Source organism: Salvia hispanica, chromosome 1 (assembly GCF_023119035.1).
Source record: "Salvia hispanica cultivar TCC Black 2014 chromosome 1, UniMelb_Shisp_WGS_1.0, whole genome shotgun sequence".
In the NCBI taxonomy this organism is placed as follows: Eukaryota; Viridiplantae; Streptophyta; class Magnoliopsida; order Lamiales; family Lamiaceae; genus Salvia; species Salvia hispanica.
In genome coordinates, this window is record NC_062965.1 from 4,884,781 (window position 1) to 4,905,590 (window position 20,810).

At 31.5% G+C, this 20,810-nt stretch overlaps 1 protein-coding gene and 1 long non-coding RNA gene across 2 annotated transcripts; both read left to right on the forward strand.

Annotated features, from left to right (window-relative positions):
- Window positions 1-9,428: 9,428 nt before the first annotated feature.
- Window positions 9,429-12,861, forward strand: LOC125201964. Its single transcript, XR_007173008.1, has 2 exons — window positions 9,429-9,695; window positions 12,564-12,861. It is a non-coding gene; the product is annotated as an uncharacterized LOC125201964 (long non-coding RNA).
- Window positions 12,862-16,781: 3,920 nt separating this feature from the next.
- Window positions 16,782-19,649, forward strand: LOC125200839 (RGG repeats nuclear RNA binding protein A-like). The gene is made up of 7 exons (XM_048098633.1): window positions 16,782-17,164; window positions 17,728-18,046; window positions 18,140-18,205; window positions 18,317-18,449; window positions 18,697-18,852; window positions 18,960-19,016; window positions 19,280-19,649. Exons 1-7 carry the CDS (start codon window positions 17,002-17,004, stop codon window positions 19,466-19,468), a joined length of 1,083 nt encoding a protein of 360 aa, XP_047954590.1. The 5' UTR covers window positions 16,782-17,001; the 3' UTR covers window positions 19,469-19,649.
- The last annotated feature ends 1,161 nt before the right edge of the window (window positions 19,650-20,810 follow it).

Genomic DNA, 20,810 nt, shown 5'->3' on the forward strand with positions numbered 1-20,810 from the left:
TCAAGACATTGATGTTCAGTTTTGCTTCGTGATATTTTAAAAACATTTAGTTAAGAAAGTACCTCATGTGAATTGAAGTATGTTTTCTTGCTACTTTATAAATCGCATTTGGTATAAATAAGTAAATTTCATATTATATAATTGAATTTTCTCAATATTGAAAAAGAAAAAAACATAAGTCAATTATTGAAATCAACTAGCTAGGGACTAGGGAGGACATTCGAATCCACAAATACAATTAGATGGACTGAATCTCGTGTCACATCGAATAAAAGTCAACTTCGTATTATATTCCAGACATTTTGTGCAATGTGAGATTCCTTGTGTTCCACATAAGGGATCTTCATATGTAACTGTGCAAGTCTTTGCTTTAGCACGTAATACTAACCCTCTTTCATTTGCAAAAATAAAAGATTGATAGTATTAAACTAAGTTTGTCGAACAAACATTACATTGATATGTATATTGTGTACTATGAAATTTGAACCTGAAATGAGAAAGCATAAAATAACCAAGAAAAGAAATTTTGTAGAAATATATTGCACCATGGTTTATGTGATAGATGTCTAGAGATGGTTACTATTGTTTGTAAATAATGTGATGTAAATTTGTGCTTATATAGGGCCTAGGCATTTATTTTTAAAACATAATAGAGTATTCAGCTAAATATTTTAGGAAATATGTACTTATTAAATCTAGTAATCCATCTATCCACATATAAGAGGTGAGTATTGAGCAATTAATGTATCCATTTTAGTGGTGTTCGATTTCCTAGATAAAATAATGCTAAGATATAATTTAGGATTGAGTTGTGAGATTATTTTACTCATAGGGAGTTAGCTATGACTAATTATCTCATGCTAATCTATCTAGGATTGAATTAGATGATTAAATCTCATTAACCAAACACACTGCATATTTAATCCGGGATACAATCTTGCAAACCGAACACCCCCTTTATAAATAAATTTAGATTAATTTCAATTACAAATCTTTTGATTTTAAATATTTTTGGGTTATAAAACATTAATGTAGAAGTTTTCGAAAAAGAATAAAGAATTTTAAAATTACTATAGATATTTTTATACTCTATATGTCCCTGAAAATTTGTCACTTATTTCCATTTCCATTTGTCTCTAAAAATTTGTCACCTTTCACTTTTACCAGTTTTGATAATGAATCTCACATTCCACTAACTCATTTTCACTCGCATTTTATTATATAATTAATAAGTAGAAGTAGGACCAACTTGCCACTAACTTTTGCCAATCCATTTTCTATTATATTTCTTAAAATGAAGACAAATTTTAAAGGACAGAGGAAGTGAATGTCTATAAATTTAAGAGATTTCGAAAAAAAAGATTCAATTCGCAGACCTTTCGAATTTAACTTGATTAAATTCACCGACTTGTCGGAATATGGGATCGTGGCATGCAAATATTTCAGAAAATAAGATTTTTCAATTCTTATCTATTTTCTCATCTTTTTTCTTATTATAACAATATTTATGAATGGACCAAATTATCCTCTAATACTTTCACTACAAGTTCAACACTTTTCGTACAATGCTATTTTCACTTAATTCTGCAAATCATCGCCGCTCTCATCCTCATCCTCATCCTCATCCTCGTCCCCTTCCCTTCGCCGCCCACCGCCGCCCTCGTCCTCATCCTTTCCTTCGCCTCCGCCACCCTCCTCATCCCCTTATCCCATATTAAAATTGGCAAATTAATGAATAATTATAGAGAATAAATGAAGCTTACTCATTCTTTCTTATACCAAACAACACTGACCAAAACTTTGATTTAATTTCATTCAATATCAGAATTCACTCACCAAATCAACCTCAGTTCATCCTTTCTTATACCAAAACAACACCAAAACTTTGATTTAATTTCATTTAACACCAGAATTCAGTTTATGATATTGTAATCACACATCTCTTTTATGAAGGCTAAATTCTATAAATGGGGAGTTCTACAAAAATGGTTCCACCAATAGGCTAGTTTTTTTTTTGTTTCTGCAAATGGGTGATACGCATTCTAAGAATGCGTATTTGAAATGCGCATTCTAAGAATGCGTAACTAAGGTGATTCGGCGGTCAAACCAAATAATCAGAAGTTCAAACTAAATACGCATTCTTAGAATGCGTATTTTACTTTATAAAGTTAGTCCTGAAACAGAATCGGGCAGAAGCATTCTGCCCTCTGCGAACTCCAGCCTCCTTGCCCGCGAATAGAGAGAGAGGTATACTTACCGTGGGTTGAGGGGGACCGGCGGCGGCGGCGGTGGAAGCACGACGGGATCGGCGGCGCGGCGGCGGCGGCAGCGGCGCACGGAATTCGCAGGCAAAAAGGCTGTATTCTTCGCGCAGCTTCTGCCCGATTCTATTCTGTTCGTCAATTTATGAAGGTCAAAAACGCATTCTAAGAATGCGTTGCGTTTTTGCCCTCCCCTCCGCGTTTTCTTCTGTTTTTGGGAACAAAAAAGCGCGACTTAGATACGCATTCTAAGAATGCGTATTTCGAATACACATTCTTAGGATGCGTATCACCCATTTGCAAAAACAAAAAAAAAACTAGCCTATTGGTGGAACCATTTTTGTAGAACTCCCCATTTATAGAATTTAGCCCTTTTATGAATGAGAATGAGAACAATTTGATTCTAATAATGTCATAAGACATCTCATTTCATTTCACTGGTGAAGAGATCTCTAAAAACATCGGCATAAGTTGACTGGAGTCTTCAGTTGCCCGTCCTCCACAAGCGTTTTGTTTAATTATACTAATCGATCACTGCTTGAGTCCAAAATTATTCGCATTTACTCTAGGATCGACATGCGGTCCTTAAACTTCCCCATGTCTAAATAGGCATCTAACCAGAATTTCATTAACTCAAGTTCTTGTTGCAACTTCATCTATCAGTTGCTCAACATGTTGCTCTAGTTAACTCTGACTGACATCTATTTTCTTTCTTTTGGTGGCAAGTTGCTTCGATCTATAGATCAAATGTAATGGGATTGGATTCGTAGACCTTGTGACCATGCACTATATGTAGTAGTGTACTCCAGACATTGATGTTCAATTTTGCTTGGTGAAATTTTGAAAACCTTTAGTTAAGAAAGTACCTCATTTGATTTGAATTATATTTTCTTGCTACTCTATAAATAGCATTTGCCATTTGGTATAAATAAGTAAATTTCATATTTTATAATTTAATTTTCTCAATATTGAAAGAGAGAAAACACAAGTCAATTATTGAAATCAACTAGCTAAGGACTATGGTGGACACATGAATCCACAAATACAATTAGATGGAGTGAATCTCGTGTCACATCGAATAAAAGTCAACTTAGTATTAAATTTCAGACACTTTGTGCATATTGATATTCCTTGTATTGCACATGCGGGATTTTCATAGGTAATTGTGCAAGTCTTTGCTTCAGTACGCGATACTAATCCTCTTTCATCTGCAAAAATAAAAGATTGAAGTATTAAACTAAGTTTGTCGAACAAACATCACATTGATATTGATATTAACCTGAAATGAGAAAGCATAAAATAACCAAGAAAAGAAATTTTGTAGAAATATATTGCACCATATTTTAAGTGATAGATGTCTAGATGTCCATTTGTGTTTATATATGGCCTAGGCATTTATTTTTAATGCTCAATCTTTTAGTTTCTTAAACTCATGAGATCGATGTAATCATAAAAGGCGAGTTTTGTGTTATATTGGGCCTAGTTATTAATTACTCCTTATTCTGTATACCGCGTCGGCGTGCATAATTTAGGTAGAAAATCTATATATACCTTATTTTTGCTATATATTAAAACATAATATAGAGTATTCAGCTAATATTGGGAAATATTAATTTATCTATCCATATATAAGAGGTAAGTATTGGGCAATTAATGTATCCATTTTATAAATAAATTTAGATTAATGTCGGTTACAAATCTTTTGATTTTAAATATTTTTACGTTATAAAACATTAATGTAGAAGTTTTAGAAATAGAATAAGGAAATTTGAAACTACCATAGATATTTTTATATATGCCTATAAATTTGAGAGATTTAAAAAAAAAAATTCAATTCGCAGGCCTTTTGAAATTTGTGATTAAATTTATTGATATTAATAATGTGTAAAAATTCAAACCTGGAATGAGGAGGAGAAGGTTGCCAAAACGCGTCAGCCGCCGAACCTGATTACACGTGCAGTTCCTACGACCCACGTCAACCAAAAACTCCACTGATATCTTATTCTTGAAAAATTATAGTGGTTTATATGAGCTACAACTCAGTGTATATAAACCTTACCTTTAATTCTACAGCCCAACAATCAAACTTATTCTTTAACTAATATAGATAACAATAATCAATAATTATTAAAAATAACTCCACATAGATAAGCATATGTCACTCTATTCTATTTATTATTTTGTGACAAATCAAGTCTGGTATCTGCCCGGGATTCCATTGTATATGACCCGAAGGTCCCATTGCCTTTGTACATATATATATATATGACCCGAATGTCCATTGTCATTGTATAATATGACCCGGAGGTCCCATCGCCATTGTATACATATATATGACCCGAAGGTCATTGCCATTGTATATATGACCCGTAGGTCCATTGCCATTAGGGGTGGCAAAATGGGTAGCGGGTAATGGGTAATTCCCATCTCGACCCGCTACCCGTCGGGTATCGGGTACCCGATACCCGACGATAACGGGAAATGGGGCGGGATCGGGTAGTGTGTTTTAGAGTTTTGCGGGTAGCGGGTATACCCACTACCCGTACGGGTATACCCGTTAGTCCCGTTAATACCCGTTATTATTAGTATTAGAGCCATATATCATTTTTAATACTCCCTCCATTCCATATTAATAGAGGCGTTTCAAATAGTTAAATTAGAGAAAAAAATAATTAGTTAAATAATAATAGTCATATACACATTCATTTTGAAAAATTAAAAATAAATAGTTAGAATGGAGAAAAAATAAAGTGAGAGAATAATAATGTAGAGAGAAGAGTATTTATATTATTATTTTTCCAAAATGAGTGAAGAAAATGAAATGTTTCTATGAGTTCTTTTGAAATATTTTTATATTCCGACGAACATACAATTGAAAACTCATCGGAACTAGCTATAGAGTCCCCTCACTTTTATTCTTAATCTATTCAAAGTTTACCATCAATATTAATTAAGTAAATTAGGGAACATTGACGATTATTATGGTTTTTAAATTTTTTATTCGAATTTCGGGTCGGGTACGGGATACCCGACACGGGTATCGGGTAATCCCGGTATATCACGGGGCGGGTATTGGGACAACCAATTTAGCTAAAATCGGGTACGGGTACCCGACTTGTCGGGTGCGGGTACCCGCGGGTAACCCGTTTCGCCACCCCTAATTGCCATTGTATATGGCCCGTAGGTCCATTGTCATTATATATGACCTGCAGGTCCATTGCCATTGATATCAGACCCAGGGCATGACTGTCACAGATCCTCTTTAATCCAATTATTCAAATAATTTCAAAACCATGTGTAAACATATCAATTGCATCGATTACATATTTCTATCATATTTCATCAGATAATTTCATTGCTATAGATAAATATATCAATTGCACAAATCACATATATATCTTCATCATATTACACTATTGATATCAAATAACACATAATCATATCTGAATCACATCATATAGTCCAATTATTCACTTTATATAAATATCTATCAAAGAAGCACATAAAACATGTAAAATTAAAAGTGTAATTTATACACCTGATTACGACAAGTAATCTAACCGAGCACTTGTCCCTACTTCTTGATGTCCCAACACTTGACGCTATCCAATAAATATAGATTCAAATTAATTTCATATGTTTCTACGTAATTTGAAGTTATAATTAGTTATAAGCTAAGTGCGGTATAATAGGGGAGTGATCAATTGCTAACTAATTAGCAATCTCAAACTAAAATTAAATCTTAGCCATTAGATTAGAAGATCTAGTGATTGAAATAATGTCACATGGATTATATTTTTAATTAAGAAAAGTAATAAATAAAATTAGAGGATATTAATGTCAATTCTCTCTCGTTAAAATTATCTTAAAACTTTAAATTTAAGTAACTCTATCGATTTAAATTATTTTTACAAAAGATATATCAAATTAAAAATAATTTTATAAGGATTCCAACGAGATCTCAATTGCATATGTTTCGACGACGTTCGGATGATGAAATTTGATATTTTTTATTTTGGTTTTCGTAAATGTTGATAACCAGATTTTTATCAATAAATACATCAAAAAATCTCAATAAAACCATGTAAAAATCTCAATAAATATGTGTTGATTTTTTCTTGTACTAATGTTGATATTCTTATGCCATATTGTTGATATTTGTAATACACTATGTTGATATAAAAAAACATTCACGAAAATTATCATATGATAACATAATGACGATATTACCTTTTTGTTGATATTTTGTCTACTAATTATTGAGATTAGTAAGATTTAATCTCATCCACTCATTTTAAAATATAAAGATAGAGATTTGATCTTGATTTTAGATTAGGGTGCTATAAACATTAGAATATGAACCCGGTATAATATATGTATAACTATATTCTCTATCTTTATATAAGCAATTATAACTTCCACTTGCGGACATATAGTTCTAATGACATATCATCATATTATAAACGTATAAATATAGAAAAATAATAGTTTGTAAATCAAACATATACCTATGTATATACGTTGGAAATACTTAAGACTTGTACTTAATGTCTATACTATATATATATGTATTTGAAAAAACACTCACATACTACAAAAATACTAATTAGGTGTATAATTGTTCCAAAATAATATAATTAAATGCATTAGCATCTAAATTAATAATTATTGAAAGTGTTCATTAAAAAGGAGCGTAAATATTTATGTACTGTTTCTACTAATCTCATCACTATGATTTTAAATACTTCAATATATATATGACTAAATAACATATTAAATAAGTATTCCAACCTTACCTTCATAATCTATTTTCCTTTAGAATGAGTTCTTCTCCTTTCTTTCTTTTTTCTATCCTTTTCAAACAAAACGTAGCTTTAAATAGTGAGTATTTTTTATTGGAAAAAAAATAATTTTGTTTACCTCCTTATTTTATTGTACAAACCGACTTAATATGCTTATCACCATTCTTTAAAAAGGATTGGTTATACTACAAGAATTAAATGAGACACGTCTCCTTACAAATAAAAAATAATAATTTCCTTCTCTCATGTATTTTACAAATTTAAAATATCATACATGTACTCTGTTTATATATAACTATGGGGAGCGTTATATTGCTTACTCAAAACTTAATTGCTAACTACATCTAAATAACAACATTAGATATTCAAAGTAAGAGCATCCACAGTAGGGGCGGTGCGCCGACCGCCCCGGAATCGCCTTAGCCACGGCAAACTATAGTAGAGGAAGCTTCCGGTGCGGCATGGACATCTGCGATGGGGCGGAAGGCCCTCCGCCACTTACTCGTCGAGGACGCGCCGAGAGTCGGCTAGCCGCGGCGGTGCCCGCGACGGTCTATTGTGCGGTGGGTGAGCCGCGGCGGCGCCGATTTTGAATTTTGATTTTTTTCTTTTTTTTCGTTTTCAAAAGGAAGAGAGAAAGGGGAGAAGAATGAGGATGAAGATGAAAAGTAGGGTTTTGAATGGGTTAATTTTTGGGATTTTTTAAATGAGGAAGAATATAGGTTAATTTTGGGCTTTTTTAAATGGGTTTTGATTACTTTGGGCAAAATGAGTCCAATCAAAATGATTTGGTTTTTGGCCATTAGTTTTAATTCTTTTTTAAAATAAAATTATATTTTTTTCTAATTTTTTTGGCCAATAATTTTAATATTCATTGTAAAAATAAGCAAAAAATAAAATAAAGTGAAATGTGGCAAAAAAAGTGTCCACTATTGCTGTGGAAACTTTTTTTGTGGCCGTGGACAAATCAGAAGTGGCTGAGGACAAAAGAAAAAGTGGCTTGTCCGGGAAGTGTCCTACCTATTGTGGATGCTCTAATGGCTTAGATCATTAATCCCTAAAGGTCAATACAATCAACAAAAAACGTCAATAAGGTCATATGATTAATTCCAAAAAATATCAATAGGGGTATTAATGTCAATTAACTACATGTTTAGTTATAGTTAACTTTTAAAAGAAATTCCAAAACTTTAAATTCATATAACTTATACTCCCTCCGTCCCCCATAATTTGTCACCATTTGACCCGGTACGCGTTTTAAAAAATGTAATAGAAGTGGGTTGACAAAGTTGGTGGCATGTGGGTCCTACTTTTATATATTAGTTTTATAATAAAATGTGAATGAGAATGAGTTAGTGGAATATGAGGTCCACTACCAAAAATGGTAAAAGTGAAATGTGACAAATTTTTAGGGACGGACGAAAAAGGAAATAGGTGACAAATTTTCAGGGACGGAGGGAGTATCAAATTAAAGATAATTTCATAAGGATTCCAAAGATATCCTACGTGCATATGTTTCGACGTCAAAATTTGAAAAGAAAATTGAAATTTTTTAATTTTTTCGTAAAAGTTAGAAATGTCAACATACTATATAAAATATGTCAATATAATACATATAGAATATCAATATAAGCAATGGGTTAACATTCTTAAAGCATTGTGTTGACATTCTCAAAGCATTGTGTTGATATTTTCGAAACACTATATTGACATTTTCATCCAAAACCCTAATTTGAAGTTTTTTTTTATCTTTTTTAATTTTATTAATAAAAAAGAAAATTACACGTGGCAAATTGTAGGCCACACGTTTTCTCACAATATCTATGAATTCACCAGATTATCCTATAATATTTTTACCACAATTTTAATACTTTTCCTCCAATGTTATTTTCACTTAATTCTCACCGTCCTCATCCTCATCCCCTTCCCTTCGCCGCCCACTGTCGCTCTCATCCTCATCCTCATCCCTTCCTTCACCGCCCCCACCCTCCTCCTCCCCTTAACCCATATTAAAATTGGCAAATTAAAGAATATTCTCTCCGTCTGCTGAAATATTGTTCAGTTTTACCATTTGGTCCATCTGTGAAACCGTCCGTTAAATGTTGTTCACTTTGTTTTGTTTTTTCCCATTTTTAGCAAATGGACTTCACTTCAACTAACTAATTACACTCGCATTATGTTATAAAATCCATATTTAAATATGGACATACATTTCACTAACTTTTACCACTCACTTTCCTTCGCATTTCTTAAAAAATGTGTCAAGTCAAACTTAGACATCATTTTGTGACGGATAGAGTAATTATAGAGAAAAAATGAAGATTACTCATCCTTTCTTATACAAAACGACACTGACCAAAACTTTAATTTAATTTTTATTCAACACCCGAATTCACTCACAAAATTAATCTTAGTTCATTCTATCAACACAACACCAGAATGGAGACAACAATCAGCCAGAGAAGGCTGGCAAGAATCCCCAATCAAGATCCATCTCTTACCCGAAAATCAATCATCACTGTGTTCGACGCCCCCAATTTTCCTCCTCAAAACCCAAACCCCGAACCTGGAATTCCAGATCCAATTCCACCGCTGCAATTCATGTTCTCGAAGTCCCCATCCAATATTATGGGTAAGTTGGTCAATTTGTAAATATTATGGAAGAAATAATAAGAAAAAAAGAAATTGATAAAAATTCAAAAACCCCTTATTTTGAAAAATTATATGTCACGATCTCATGTTCTGAAAGGTCAATCCCAAATTGAAAAAAAACTGTTAAATTATTTTTTTCCAAAAATCTCTTAAATTTGGAACATCTTACGGTTACAAATCTTCTAATTAATCACCAATTATCGTGTGAGAAAATAATTAAATTACAAACTCATACGTATAATAAAAGGTACTCCATGAATTAATGGTCTGTAATATAATGATATTTTCTTACTTTTACAAGTAGTATTCTGTAAAGTTTTTGTATTTTTTGTATTTTGAGTATTTTTAGGTAATAAAACAATAAAAATTGTGCGATCAAAGAGAGTAAAAAATTGATTAATTTTTATAAGGAAAAAGTTATTATTTTTCAATAAATTTGCTATTATGTTTGGCTTCAGTGGCGGACCTATATGGTGTCTTGGGTTCTACGGAACCCCCAACTTTTTTAACTATAACTATACATATATTAATTTCAAGAAAAATAGATATACATTAGCTAGCTCCAAGTGGTGGACTGTATTGCCTTCCACTGTGGAGAGTCGAGTTTGACTCCTACTAAGGCCGTAACTGGTGTTTATTTTAGCTAGGCTTCTCATTCATACAGGACTAGATTTTATTATGTCAACATTTGCCAGTTTTTCAAATAGGCAAGCTATATTCACACACTTTGCAATAAAAAAAATTCTCCTATATTAGTTATTGTATTTACTAGTACTATTATTCAAGATAAATTATTTTTAAAAATATGATTATTATGAAAATAAATATGTCATATATGTATAATATTTGATACTCCCTCCGTCCCAGTTAAAATGACCTCTTTCATTTTTTGCGTGTGTTTTGTAAAAATCATAATAAATAGTTAAAGGGGAGGAAAAGTAAACTAAGAAAGAGAATAATATGGAAGAGGGAGTAATATAAGTATTCATAACAATGTTGGCTCATTTAATGTCGACGCTACTTTTAACGACAATGATCATATGTATTTCTAGTTCATGCGATCACCCTTTTATATCTCACATCTTCACTCATGTCATGACTACTTGTGGTAAGATAAATATCAAAAAATAATCTGCACTTATAATAGTAATTTGGACCCCCCAGAGTTGAAATATGCGTCCGCCACTGTTTGGCTTCTTGGAGTTATCTGCTCATTTTCTTTTATAACAATATTATATTTGAAATGTGATAACTAATAAATTTATTCTTATATAGGAGTAACTCATATTCAAATATCTATGCTAAATTTATTCTTATATAGGAGTAATTCATATTTTATATTTAAAACATAATTTTTTTTAATGAACATTATCACAAAAAACTGAGTTCAGAAAAGGTTTCCATAACATTAGAAAAAATACGTTACGTTCCTGCAGCAGGAAGGATTTATATAAGTACAAATTTATCGGATATTTACATTTTTCTTTAATTAATGTTGCAATAAAGCTGCGTATGCCTTCTTAATGTACCTCTGGAATGAATTAAGTTGCAATAGAGCTCCATGTGCCTTCTTAATGATTTTTATGCTTCCAATTTAAGTGTTATCTATATGGTTGAACTTATACGTGACTTATATATTATTAGTTAGTTTTTGTAAAATGATAAAGAATTTGAGCTGAATAGATACATGTTCAATTGGTTGGTCTAGTATGTCAGCATTAATGAATTCCTTAATCCTGCTGAGGGTGCGAGAGGGTAGTACCTGTACAGCCATGGTATTGCAATTAAATTTCATGCACTATTTAGATCACAAGAATGAGATTTTGATGTCTATATATCTTAAAAAAATAATTAAAAGACATAGTATAGAGATTTGTCAAGCGAAAAGAGAATTATACGGTATTGATTTTCATAGACTTTTGATGTAATTTAGTTTTTAATAAATTTCACTCTATAACTCATGTTTTACTAAGACGCTCACAATTCACAATTATAACTAAACTCTCACAGAGATTGTTGATTATAATAACTTTGACACTATTACTAGTCATGGGTAGTACAACTCCTAAAAATCCTAAGATCCCTCGTGTGACCGTGTTCTCACACTTAGTCTTAACTGTCCTTAGTTATATTGACTTGGTATTAATACTTAGTTTCTATGTTCAAGATGTAAATGCCCATTTATTGAGATTTTTGCAATAACACAACAAATCGATCAATTATTGATCAAATGATCTCATGCATAATCGTTGAAATATATTGCTTCATCTTTCATGAGATTGATATCTAAATTAAAGTTGCTTACTATTGTTTGTAAAGGGGTAAACATTTATTTTTGGTGCTAAATATTTTAGATTCTTGGTGAGAGTGATTGAATCGTAAAACTATAAATCTATATACCTTGTGCATAATATATATAGCCACAGGTCTAAAATCCACACTTTATTTTTTCTATGTAACACCTCAGAATACAACTCTGCTACCATTTTGGGAACATATGCATTTTGTAGAATTATTTTCTTTCCTAATTCTTATTTGTATATTCATTTATTAACGAAAGATTATTTTGCTTGGTAACTTTCCTATTCAATTTTTATTTCTAAAACAACGTACGTATTTATTTCAACAATTACTCAACTTGGCCAAACATAAATTTGATCATATTAATTTGAAAACGAGTAAATAATTCTATATAAGTATTATTTTTAATTATTATAACTACGTGCGATACAGTGCAGACGCTACTAATTTGAGGTTGAATATAAGTGCCTATTTTTATGCCTAATAAAAATATTCTTAGCAAAATAATGTTGAATAATACTTTGTTATTTTGACATTTGCAAGGAAGGCTATGAATCTATGATAATATGAGAAGCTTCTGGAAGAGAAAAGAAGATTGAGATAGCAATGAACACTAAAGAAATGAATGTTGTTAGAAAAGAGTTTGCCTCTATAAATTGCATTTGGTTAGGTGCGATTTTCATTTCGCGTAATATATATGAATGTTTTTAGCTTTTTCTTTAATTGAGAGCATTGGAACAATTTACTCAAGACACTGATGCTCAATCTTGCTCCATGAAATTTCCAGAACTTTTAGTTTAAAAAGTTACTGAGTGATACATGATATATGGTTAGGTGTTGCTTCATTAAGCATGCTAGAAGTAGTTTTGCATATATTTAAAGGGATAGTCATCGTAATTTTTTATTGACAAAGCCCCTTTTCATATGTTTTTGCTTTGATTACTGATCAAAATATAGCTTGGCTTTGTCATATTTCAGTATAAAACAATAATTTTATACTTTATAATTGATTTTTCTCAACATTGAAAAAGAGAAAAGAGAGAAAAGAGAAAGAAAGTTCACTGAAATCAACAAGGACATGTAAATACTAAAATAATATTATTAAAAGTAACATCATATGAATATTGATCTATGAATATTGATCTAATTAGGGTGGACACTCGAACCCACAAACACATTTGTGTGGAATGGTGCTTGTGTCACATCGAACAGAGTTCAACTTACGAAATTTCAAACACATTGAGCATACTTCGATCCCATGTTCACATGAGGGACTTACAAAAGAATCTGTGCAAGTCATTGCTTCAGCATACAATACTATTCCTCTTTCATCTGCAAAAATGAAGTAAGATTTATATTAAAATGAAGATTGTCAAACAAACATTATATTGATATTAGTAGTGTGTAAAAATTCAAACCTGGAATGAGAAAGCATAGAATAACCAGGAAAAGAAATTTAAGAGAAATAAATTGTTGCATCTTCATTTACGCGGTCGATATCTAAACTTGGTTACTATTGTTTGTAAATAATGTAATGTTATTTTGTGTTTATATAGAGCCTAAAACATTATTTTTGGAGCTAAATTTTTAATTTTTTATTTTGGAAAGATTGATGTAATCACAAAATCATGAGTCTTTATATTATGTGAATAATTTTGGTAAAAAATCTTCACCATATAGTATTTGGTGTGTAATATTACGAACATTATGTTTGGGTACTAAATCTTTTAGTCATAAATAAATACTACTAGTATAAGTTATTGTCACAATTTTTATTTATTTAAATTTTTCGTATATACATATAAAACTAGAGATAAAAGCTTTACCCATAAAATTTCAAATAATACTATTATCAAAGAGTTGTATTAGTATGATTTTTTTCCTTACGTGAAAGTAAGTAATGCAATAGGAGTATACTGTTTTACAAGTAATACAGTATAATATTATATTATGAGATGAGATCAATGTATATGTAGTAGTATATGGAACAACAATTATGTGTCCAATTAATGTGGACGTCTCTTAATGCTCTTGCATATGAAAATTTCCATAATAGTTTCCATAAAATGAGCAAATGGACGTCTCTTAATGCTCTGTTATTTTATAAAATATGTGTCCAATTAATGTGGCATGTGGGCCCTATTTATTTCGATTGTCAAAAAGTTATTGGTGTAGTACACCATATTATTGTGCCAACATGGTATGGAGGATTTATGGAATTTTTACATATATATATCCTAAGGGATGTAATCAATTGCTAACTAATTACCAATGCCAAATTGAGACCAATTTTCAACCATTAGATTAGAAGATCTTGTGGTTAATATGATGCCAAGTGTAATATATTTTAAATTTAAATAATTATTAATTAAATTAAAAGGGTATTAATGTCAAATCCTATATGTAGTAATTATAACTATCTACTTTCTCTCTCCTCAAAATCATCTCAAATCTTTAAATTTACGTAACTCTCTCAATTTATATTATTTTTTCGCAAAAAATATATCAAATTAAAGATAATTTAATAAGGATTCCAACGAGATCTCAATTGCATATGTTTCGACGATGTTCGGGTGATGAAATTTGATAAATTATATTTCAATTTTCGTACATGTTGATAAGCAGCTATTTTCAACAAATGTAACAAAAAATCTCAATATATTGTAGGCAAAATCTCAATATTATGCATGTCCAATCTCAATAAAAATGTGTTGATATTTTCTTGTCCTTGTGTTGATATTCTAATGTCATATTGTTGATATTTGTAATACACAATGTTGATATAAAAAAACACTCACGAAAATTATCATATGATAACATAATGACGATATTACCCTTTTGTTGATATTTTGTCTACTATTTATTGAGATTTTGTGAGCTTTAATCTCATCCACTCATTTTAAAATCCAAGGGTGGAGATTTAGTCTTGATTTTGGATCAGGGTGCTAAAAGCATTAGAATAGGACCCGGACCCTATATCCTGAAACATTATTTTTGAAGCTAAATCTTTTAGTATTTTCCGGACCCTATATCCTAAAACATTATTTTTGAAGCTAAATCTTTTTAGTATTTTTGGGTAAGATTGATGTAATCACAAAATTATGAATCTTTATATCATGTGAATAATTTAAACCAAAAATCTTCTCCGTATAGTATTTGCCATGTAATATTACAACATTAAGTTTGGGTACTAAATCTTTTAGTTTTTTCGTGAAATTGATATAATCATATAATTATGAATTTATATACTATGTACATAATTTAGGTTGAAAATCAACACCTTATTTTGGCTACGTATATACAGAATAATCAGATAATATTATTTTGGGAACAAATTTAGGTCGAAACTAATGTCCTTTTGTAGCATCATTATGTTCATTCCTAATCAATGTAATATTCCTTATCGTATATTCATTTATTTAAGAAAGAATATTTTGCTTGATGCTCATATATTTTTTTTTCTAGAGCAGCGTGTACTTCAACTAGGCCAATCATAAAAAGTGATTGTATTGATTTGAATACAAGTAATCAATTATATATACGTATTTTTTTTGTTATATCATAATTAATGAAATTTTAGTTTCCAAAAATTTCACGATGTATATAGGAGTACTTATTTATTACTTCTTATTTAATTGTTTTTTAAATGAAATCTTGATTTTTCTCGATCTTTGACTATTAACAAAATGGGTAATTTGTCAATTAATCTGTAATTTTTTGTCAAAATGGTAGGTTTGTATATCAATTCTCTATCTCTAAAAAATAGTCTTATTGGTGGTATTTTTAATAAAAAATTGATAAAGTATAAGAAAATCAGAAAAATAAATAAAATATAAAACATAAATAAAAAAAATGGATAAAATATGAAAGAGAAAAAGAAAATTGAGGATAGAATGGTGTTAATAGTTTGAGAAAAAAAAAGTTTATTTTTAGATGTGACTATTTTTTATCCGACATCTTGAAATAAAAAATGAGATTATTTTTCGCAGACAAATGAATATTAAACTCTTGATTTGCTTTAATAATTTTCAATCAAGATATTAACATCGTGCATAGCTGATGACTTACTTACAAGATACAATGAAATATCAACCAAAATCATATGTACATTTTAGGCAAGTAACAAATATTATACTCCATCGGTATCACAAGAAGAAGTCCTTGGGGACTATACAAATTTTATACGAATTTAATGGCAAAGTGAATAGAATATTTTTAGTGAATTTCATAAAGAAAAAAATCTTAACAAAAAATGAAAGTCACCTGATTAAGGTAAATCAATAAAATAGAAGATTATTATTTTGAGACACATAAAGTATTATATTGAATTAAATAATTTTATTTGTTAAATTACTCTCTTCGTTCCATAATAGATGACACACTTGGAAATGCACGAGATTTTAGAATATTGTATTTTGTTTGTTAAGTAGAGAAAATAATATATTCATATTAATGTCAGAGAGAATTTTTTCTAATAAAGAAAATGTAACAATTTTTTTAGATAAACTAAAAAAAATGTGAAATTTATTAAGGGACGAATGTAGTATATTAAACCGCGTTAAAATAAAATCACGATAAAATGTAAAATCTTAATAAATCAATAATAATTTAATAGATTTTAATCATGATTAAATGCAAATTAAAATAATTTTATATTTTACTATATAATTTAATGTAGCATATAAAATTAGAATTTGGCAAAGAACTAAAAAAAAAATAGTAAAATCAAATAGGAACAACAGTCACCGCTCCTGAAGATAAACCTCACTCTCTCTCTACTGAGTTAATTGCGGCTAGGGTTTGGCAACACCCCTCTATCTCTCTATCTCCCTCATTCTTTATCGTTCAATCTCTAGTTTCCTCGGCTCAAGGCTCATAGATCTGTTATTCCAATACACTCAATGAAGAATATAAAGTAAAATTAAAGGATTGTTTATCAATAATCTGAAACAAGCGTTTTGCTTTTGGTGTTGTTGCTCATCTTGATGGCGACTCTTAACCCATTTGATTTGCTGGGAGACGATACGGAGGACCCCTCACTCCTCGCGGCTCAGCAGAAGATCGAGCCGAAGAAAACTGTAGCACCACCGGCCAAGCTGCCGGCGCAGCCCAAGCTCCCCTCCAAGCCGTTACCCCCGGCTCAGGCTGGTTAGTGCTTTATTTAGTGCTTTATTTTTCTCTGTAAACTGATTTTCTGATAAATTTGTTATCTTGCTTGGCTTCTCGAAAATTTATGCATTTTTACCCTCAATTAGTAATGTGTTGATTTGATTGTTTAATTTTTCAATAGTTTTGTTGTGTTTGGATTCTAGTAATGAAGTTCTGTCAGTGAAAAATTGGAACTGAGAAGACATAACTTGTATAAGCTGTGATTTTTTTTGGGTTCAATGCCTCGAGCTAAATATATTGAAGCACAGTAATTTTTGTTCTAGATTTTTTTGGAAAATGTATTTCATTATTTTCACATGTTGATGCACAGTAATTTTTGTTCTAGATTTTTTTGGAAAATGTATTTCAATATTTTCACATGTTGATGCACAGTAATTTTTGTTCTAGATTTTTTTGGAAAATGTATTTCATTATTTTCACATGTTTCTGGTCAGTTGAATCTAGTGTACGACACTTGTGTTATGTTGAGGATATATGTTTTATTAGCCTCTGTTTGAATCATTATCATGCTGTTCACCTTCTGACCTGTAATATCCTATCAGTCCGAGAGGCAAAATTTGATTCTGCTCGAGGAGGTGGGCGCGGTAGAGGGCGTGGATATGGTCGCGATGGTGGTGCACGTCCCAATAGAGACTTCACCAACAATGAAAACAACTATGGCAACAAGGAAGGATTTGCTGCCCAGGGTGCACCTGATGATGTTGATGGAAAGTCTTCTGAAAGGCGTGTCGGTGGCTATGGTGGATCTCGTGGTTCATTCCGTGGTGGCCGTCGAGGCGACTACAGCAATGGAGACTCTGGTGAAGGAGAACGAGACCGCACTCGCAGGCCGCTTGAGCGCCGCAGTGGAACTGGCCGCGGGTATGTATGAAAAGTGTGCTATTTTGATAGTTTATGTACTGTTATCAATGTTTTTTTAAGTTGGTAATCTGACTTACCCCATTTTTATTGCAGAAATGAGATGAAACGTGAAGGTTCGGGCCGCGGAAACTGGGGAACACAGACTGATGAATTGGCACAGTAAGAATGTTTAGTTATTTTCATTGGCCATTAGTGTGTTCATTGAAATGCAGTGATATGTATGTTTCCATAATTCAATTTCACCAACAATCTGCTTTTTTTTTCCCCCAGAGTGACTGAGGAGGTTGTCAATGAAGATGAGAAAAATCTGAATGTGGAGAAGCCCTCAGGAGAGCGAGATGCTGCTGAAAATGTAGAAAAGGAAGCTACTAAAGAGGAAGATGAAGAGAAGGCTGAGGATAAGGTGAAAGATTTGATAAACATTAAGCACATGTTTGAACACTGTAAATGCTTTCGTTATCCCAAAGGCTTTATCTGGCAGCTCTTGTTTTGATGCAATATTGTTACTTGCTTAACTTCCGCCCTTTTAAAGCTCCCTTTTAAGCTACCTCTTAGCAATTACAGTTTTTTGTGGCAAACACTGCGCTTTTAATTTGATTTAGGAATCACTACCTTGGTTTTTTACTTTGACTGTCGAATGATGTTTATAGGAGATGACACTGGAAGAGTATGAGAAGCTTCTTGAAGAGAAAAGGAAGGCTTTGCTTGCTCTGAAATCTGAGGAAAGGAAGGTTGATGCGAAGGAATTTGAATCAATGCAAGCACTTTCTAACAAAAAAGCTAATGATGATGTCTTCATCAAATTGGTGAGCTACTTTACTCTACTTTCATCCATTTTCTTTTGGCTATATCTTCAATAAGTAGCTTATTTTGAGAGTTGACTTTTTATTACTAATGAGATGCTTCTTTGCAGGGCTCTGATAAGGATAAAAAGAAAGAGTTGGCTGAAAAAGAAGAAAGAGCTAAAAAGGTACTACTAACTTTTATGGATGCTGGGTATCTACTATCTATCACATATTCTCATGATGTCTGTAGCTCTTTTTGGACAATTGTTGCATCTCTTGAGCCTCCTAAAAATGGATATTGGTTGAATAAGTGCCAGTTAGGCTCTTTACCTCATGTTTTCTGATGTTTTTGCTCCCCAAGCTCAGGTTTTTACTACCGATCAACGCATTTTTGGAAGACTGGTTTATGTTTCATTGAAATCTGATTGTGTTTTATTGGCTGTTCTAGGCTGTCAGCATCAATGAGTTCTTGAAACCTGCTGAGGGTGAGAAGTACTACAGCCCTGGTGGTCGTGGACGAGGTCGTGGTGGCCGTGCCGGCGCGAGAGGGGGCTTTGGTGGCCCGAGTGACAGGAGAACTTTCCAGGCACCAGCCATCGAAGACCCCGGGCAATTCCCTACCTTGGGTGGTAAATGAGATGTTCGTTGTGCTGCTTCCTGCCGCTCATGGTCGAGTCTCTCATCAATCAATCGTGCAGGATAGAATATGAACAATTAATTGTGACATTGATGCTCAGTTTTGCTTCGTGAATCTGGAAAACACGTTTTAGTTGTTTGTTTTGACATTACATTTGAAATCTCAAGTATATTGCCTTTCATTGCTCTTTTTTAATCCCATATTGAGTGTGATACGTATGGCTTTCATAACAAGCGTAGAAAAGCAAATGATTTACTCATTTTTGTGTTGCATTTTTGGATACTAAAAGGAGTAATGCTGTGATATTATGTACTCGTTTTGGAAATAATAATAAAATGAAGATAAAGTTAAGTAATACAGAGAATAATGTTGTTGAGAAAATGGAATGTCTCTGTTAAGGCGGAATGGAGTAAGGCGGAATGGAGGGAGTGTGAATGATGATTTTGTCGAAGGAATAAAATGGTCGCATCATATTTATATAGCTTTTGGTATATAGACTCCAATATGAGAACGTGGAAGAATCATTTTTTTAATTCTGTTTTTATCAAATATTTATCTCAGAATCATTCATTCCCTTTTCAGCTTTCGGATGGCAAATGTAACTTTATCATTGAAGCTAGTGGGGACACTAAATAAGTGGGTATTTGGTAAATTACTAATCCATAAAAAGCCAGTAAGGAGAGGACATTATATAAGTGAGTATTTGGTAAATTATTGAATCGTTGATTTGTTCTTATTTTATAACGTAAGAAAAATGATTTGTACTTATTTTGCATCGAGATTTTGGTACTTTAATGACTTCATAACTTATTGAATATAATAATTTCATTGCTGTACTTTATTTCATAGATTTTATCTAAATATAAATCTTAATTCAACAAATAAAATTATTTTATTTAGTATAATGTGATGCGGGTAGTAACATGTGACTAAATAAGTCATGAAACTGTAAAAAAATGATCAGTTGTAAAACTAATGTTAATTAATAGTTAAATAATTTACAATCATATTTTAAAATGCTATACAAGATCAAAATTTAATAATTTACAATCATATTTTAAAATGCTATACAAGATCAAAATTTGACCGAAATTTAATACTCTCTGTTTCATAGAAATATGTCGTATTTTCTTTCTCGTCCGTCCCATAGATATAGTTTGTTCATTTATGGCTGTATTTTTCTCCTTCTCTTTTATTTTATCATTTATAACCCCACCATCTACTACCAATTTCAATTACTTTTTCTCCTTCTCTCTTACTTTACCAATTACGCATTAAAAACTCGTGTCAACCCTAAATGACCTATTTCTATGGAACGGATAGAGTTAGTTACAAGCTAATT

Bases quoted from the DNA above. Each gene is read 5' to 3' on its own strand.
- LOC125200839 (XM_048098633.1), top strand. From the start codon at position 17,002: ATGGCGACTCTTAACCCATTTGATTTGCTGGGAGACGATACGGAGGAC. The intron at 18,853-18,959 runs GTGAGCTACTTT...GCTTCTTTGCAG, and splicing joins ATGATGTCTTCATCAAATTG to GGCTCTGATAAGGATAAAAA. The intron at 19,017-19,279 runs GTACTACTAACT...TGGCTGTTCTAG, and splicing joins AAGAAGAAAGAGCTAAAAAG to GCTGTCAGCATCAATGAGTT.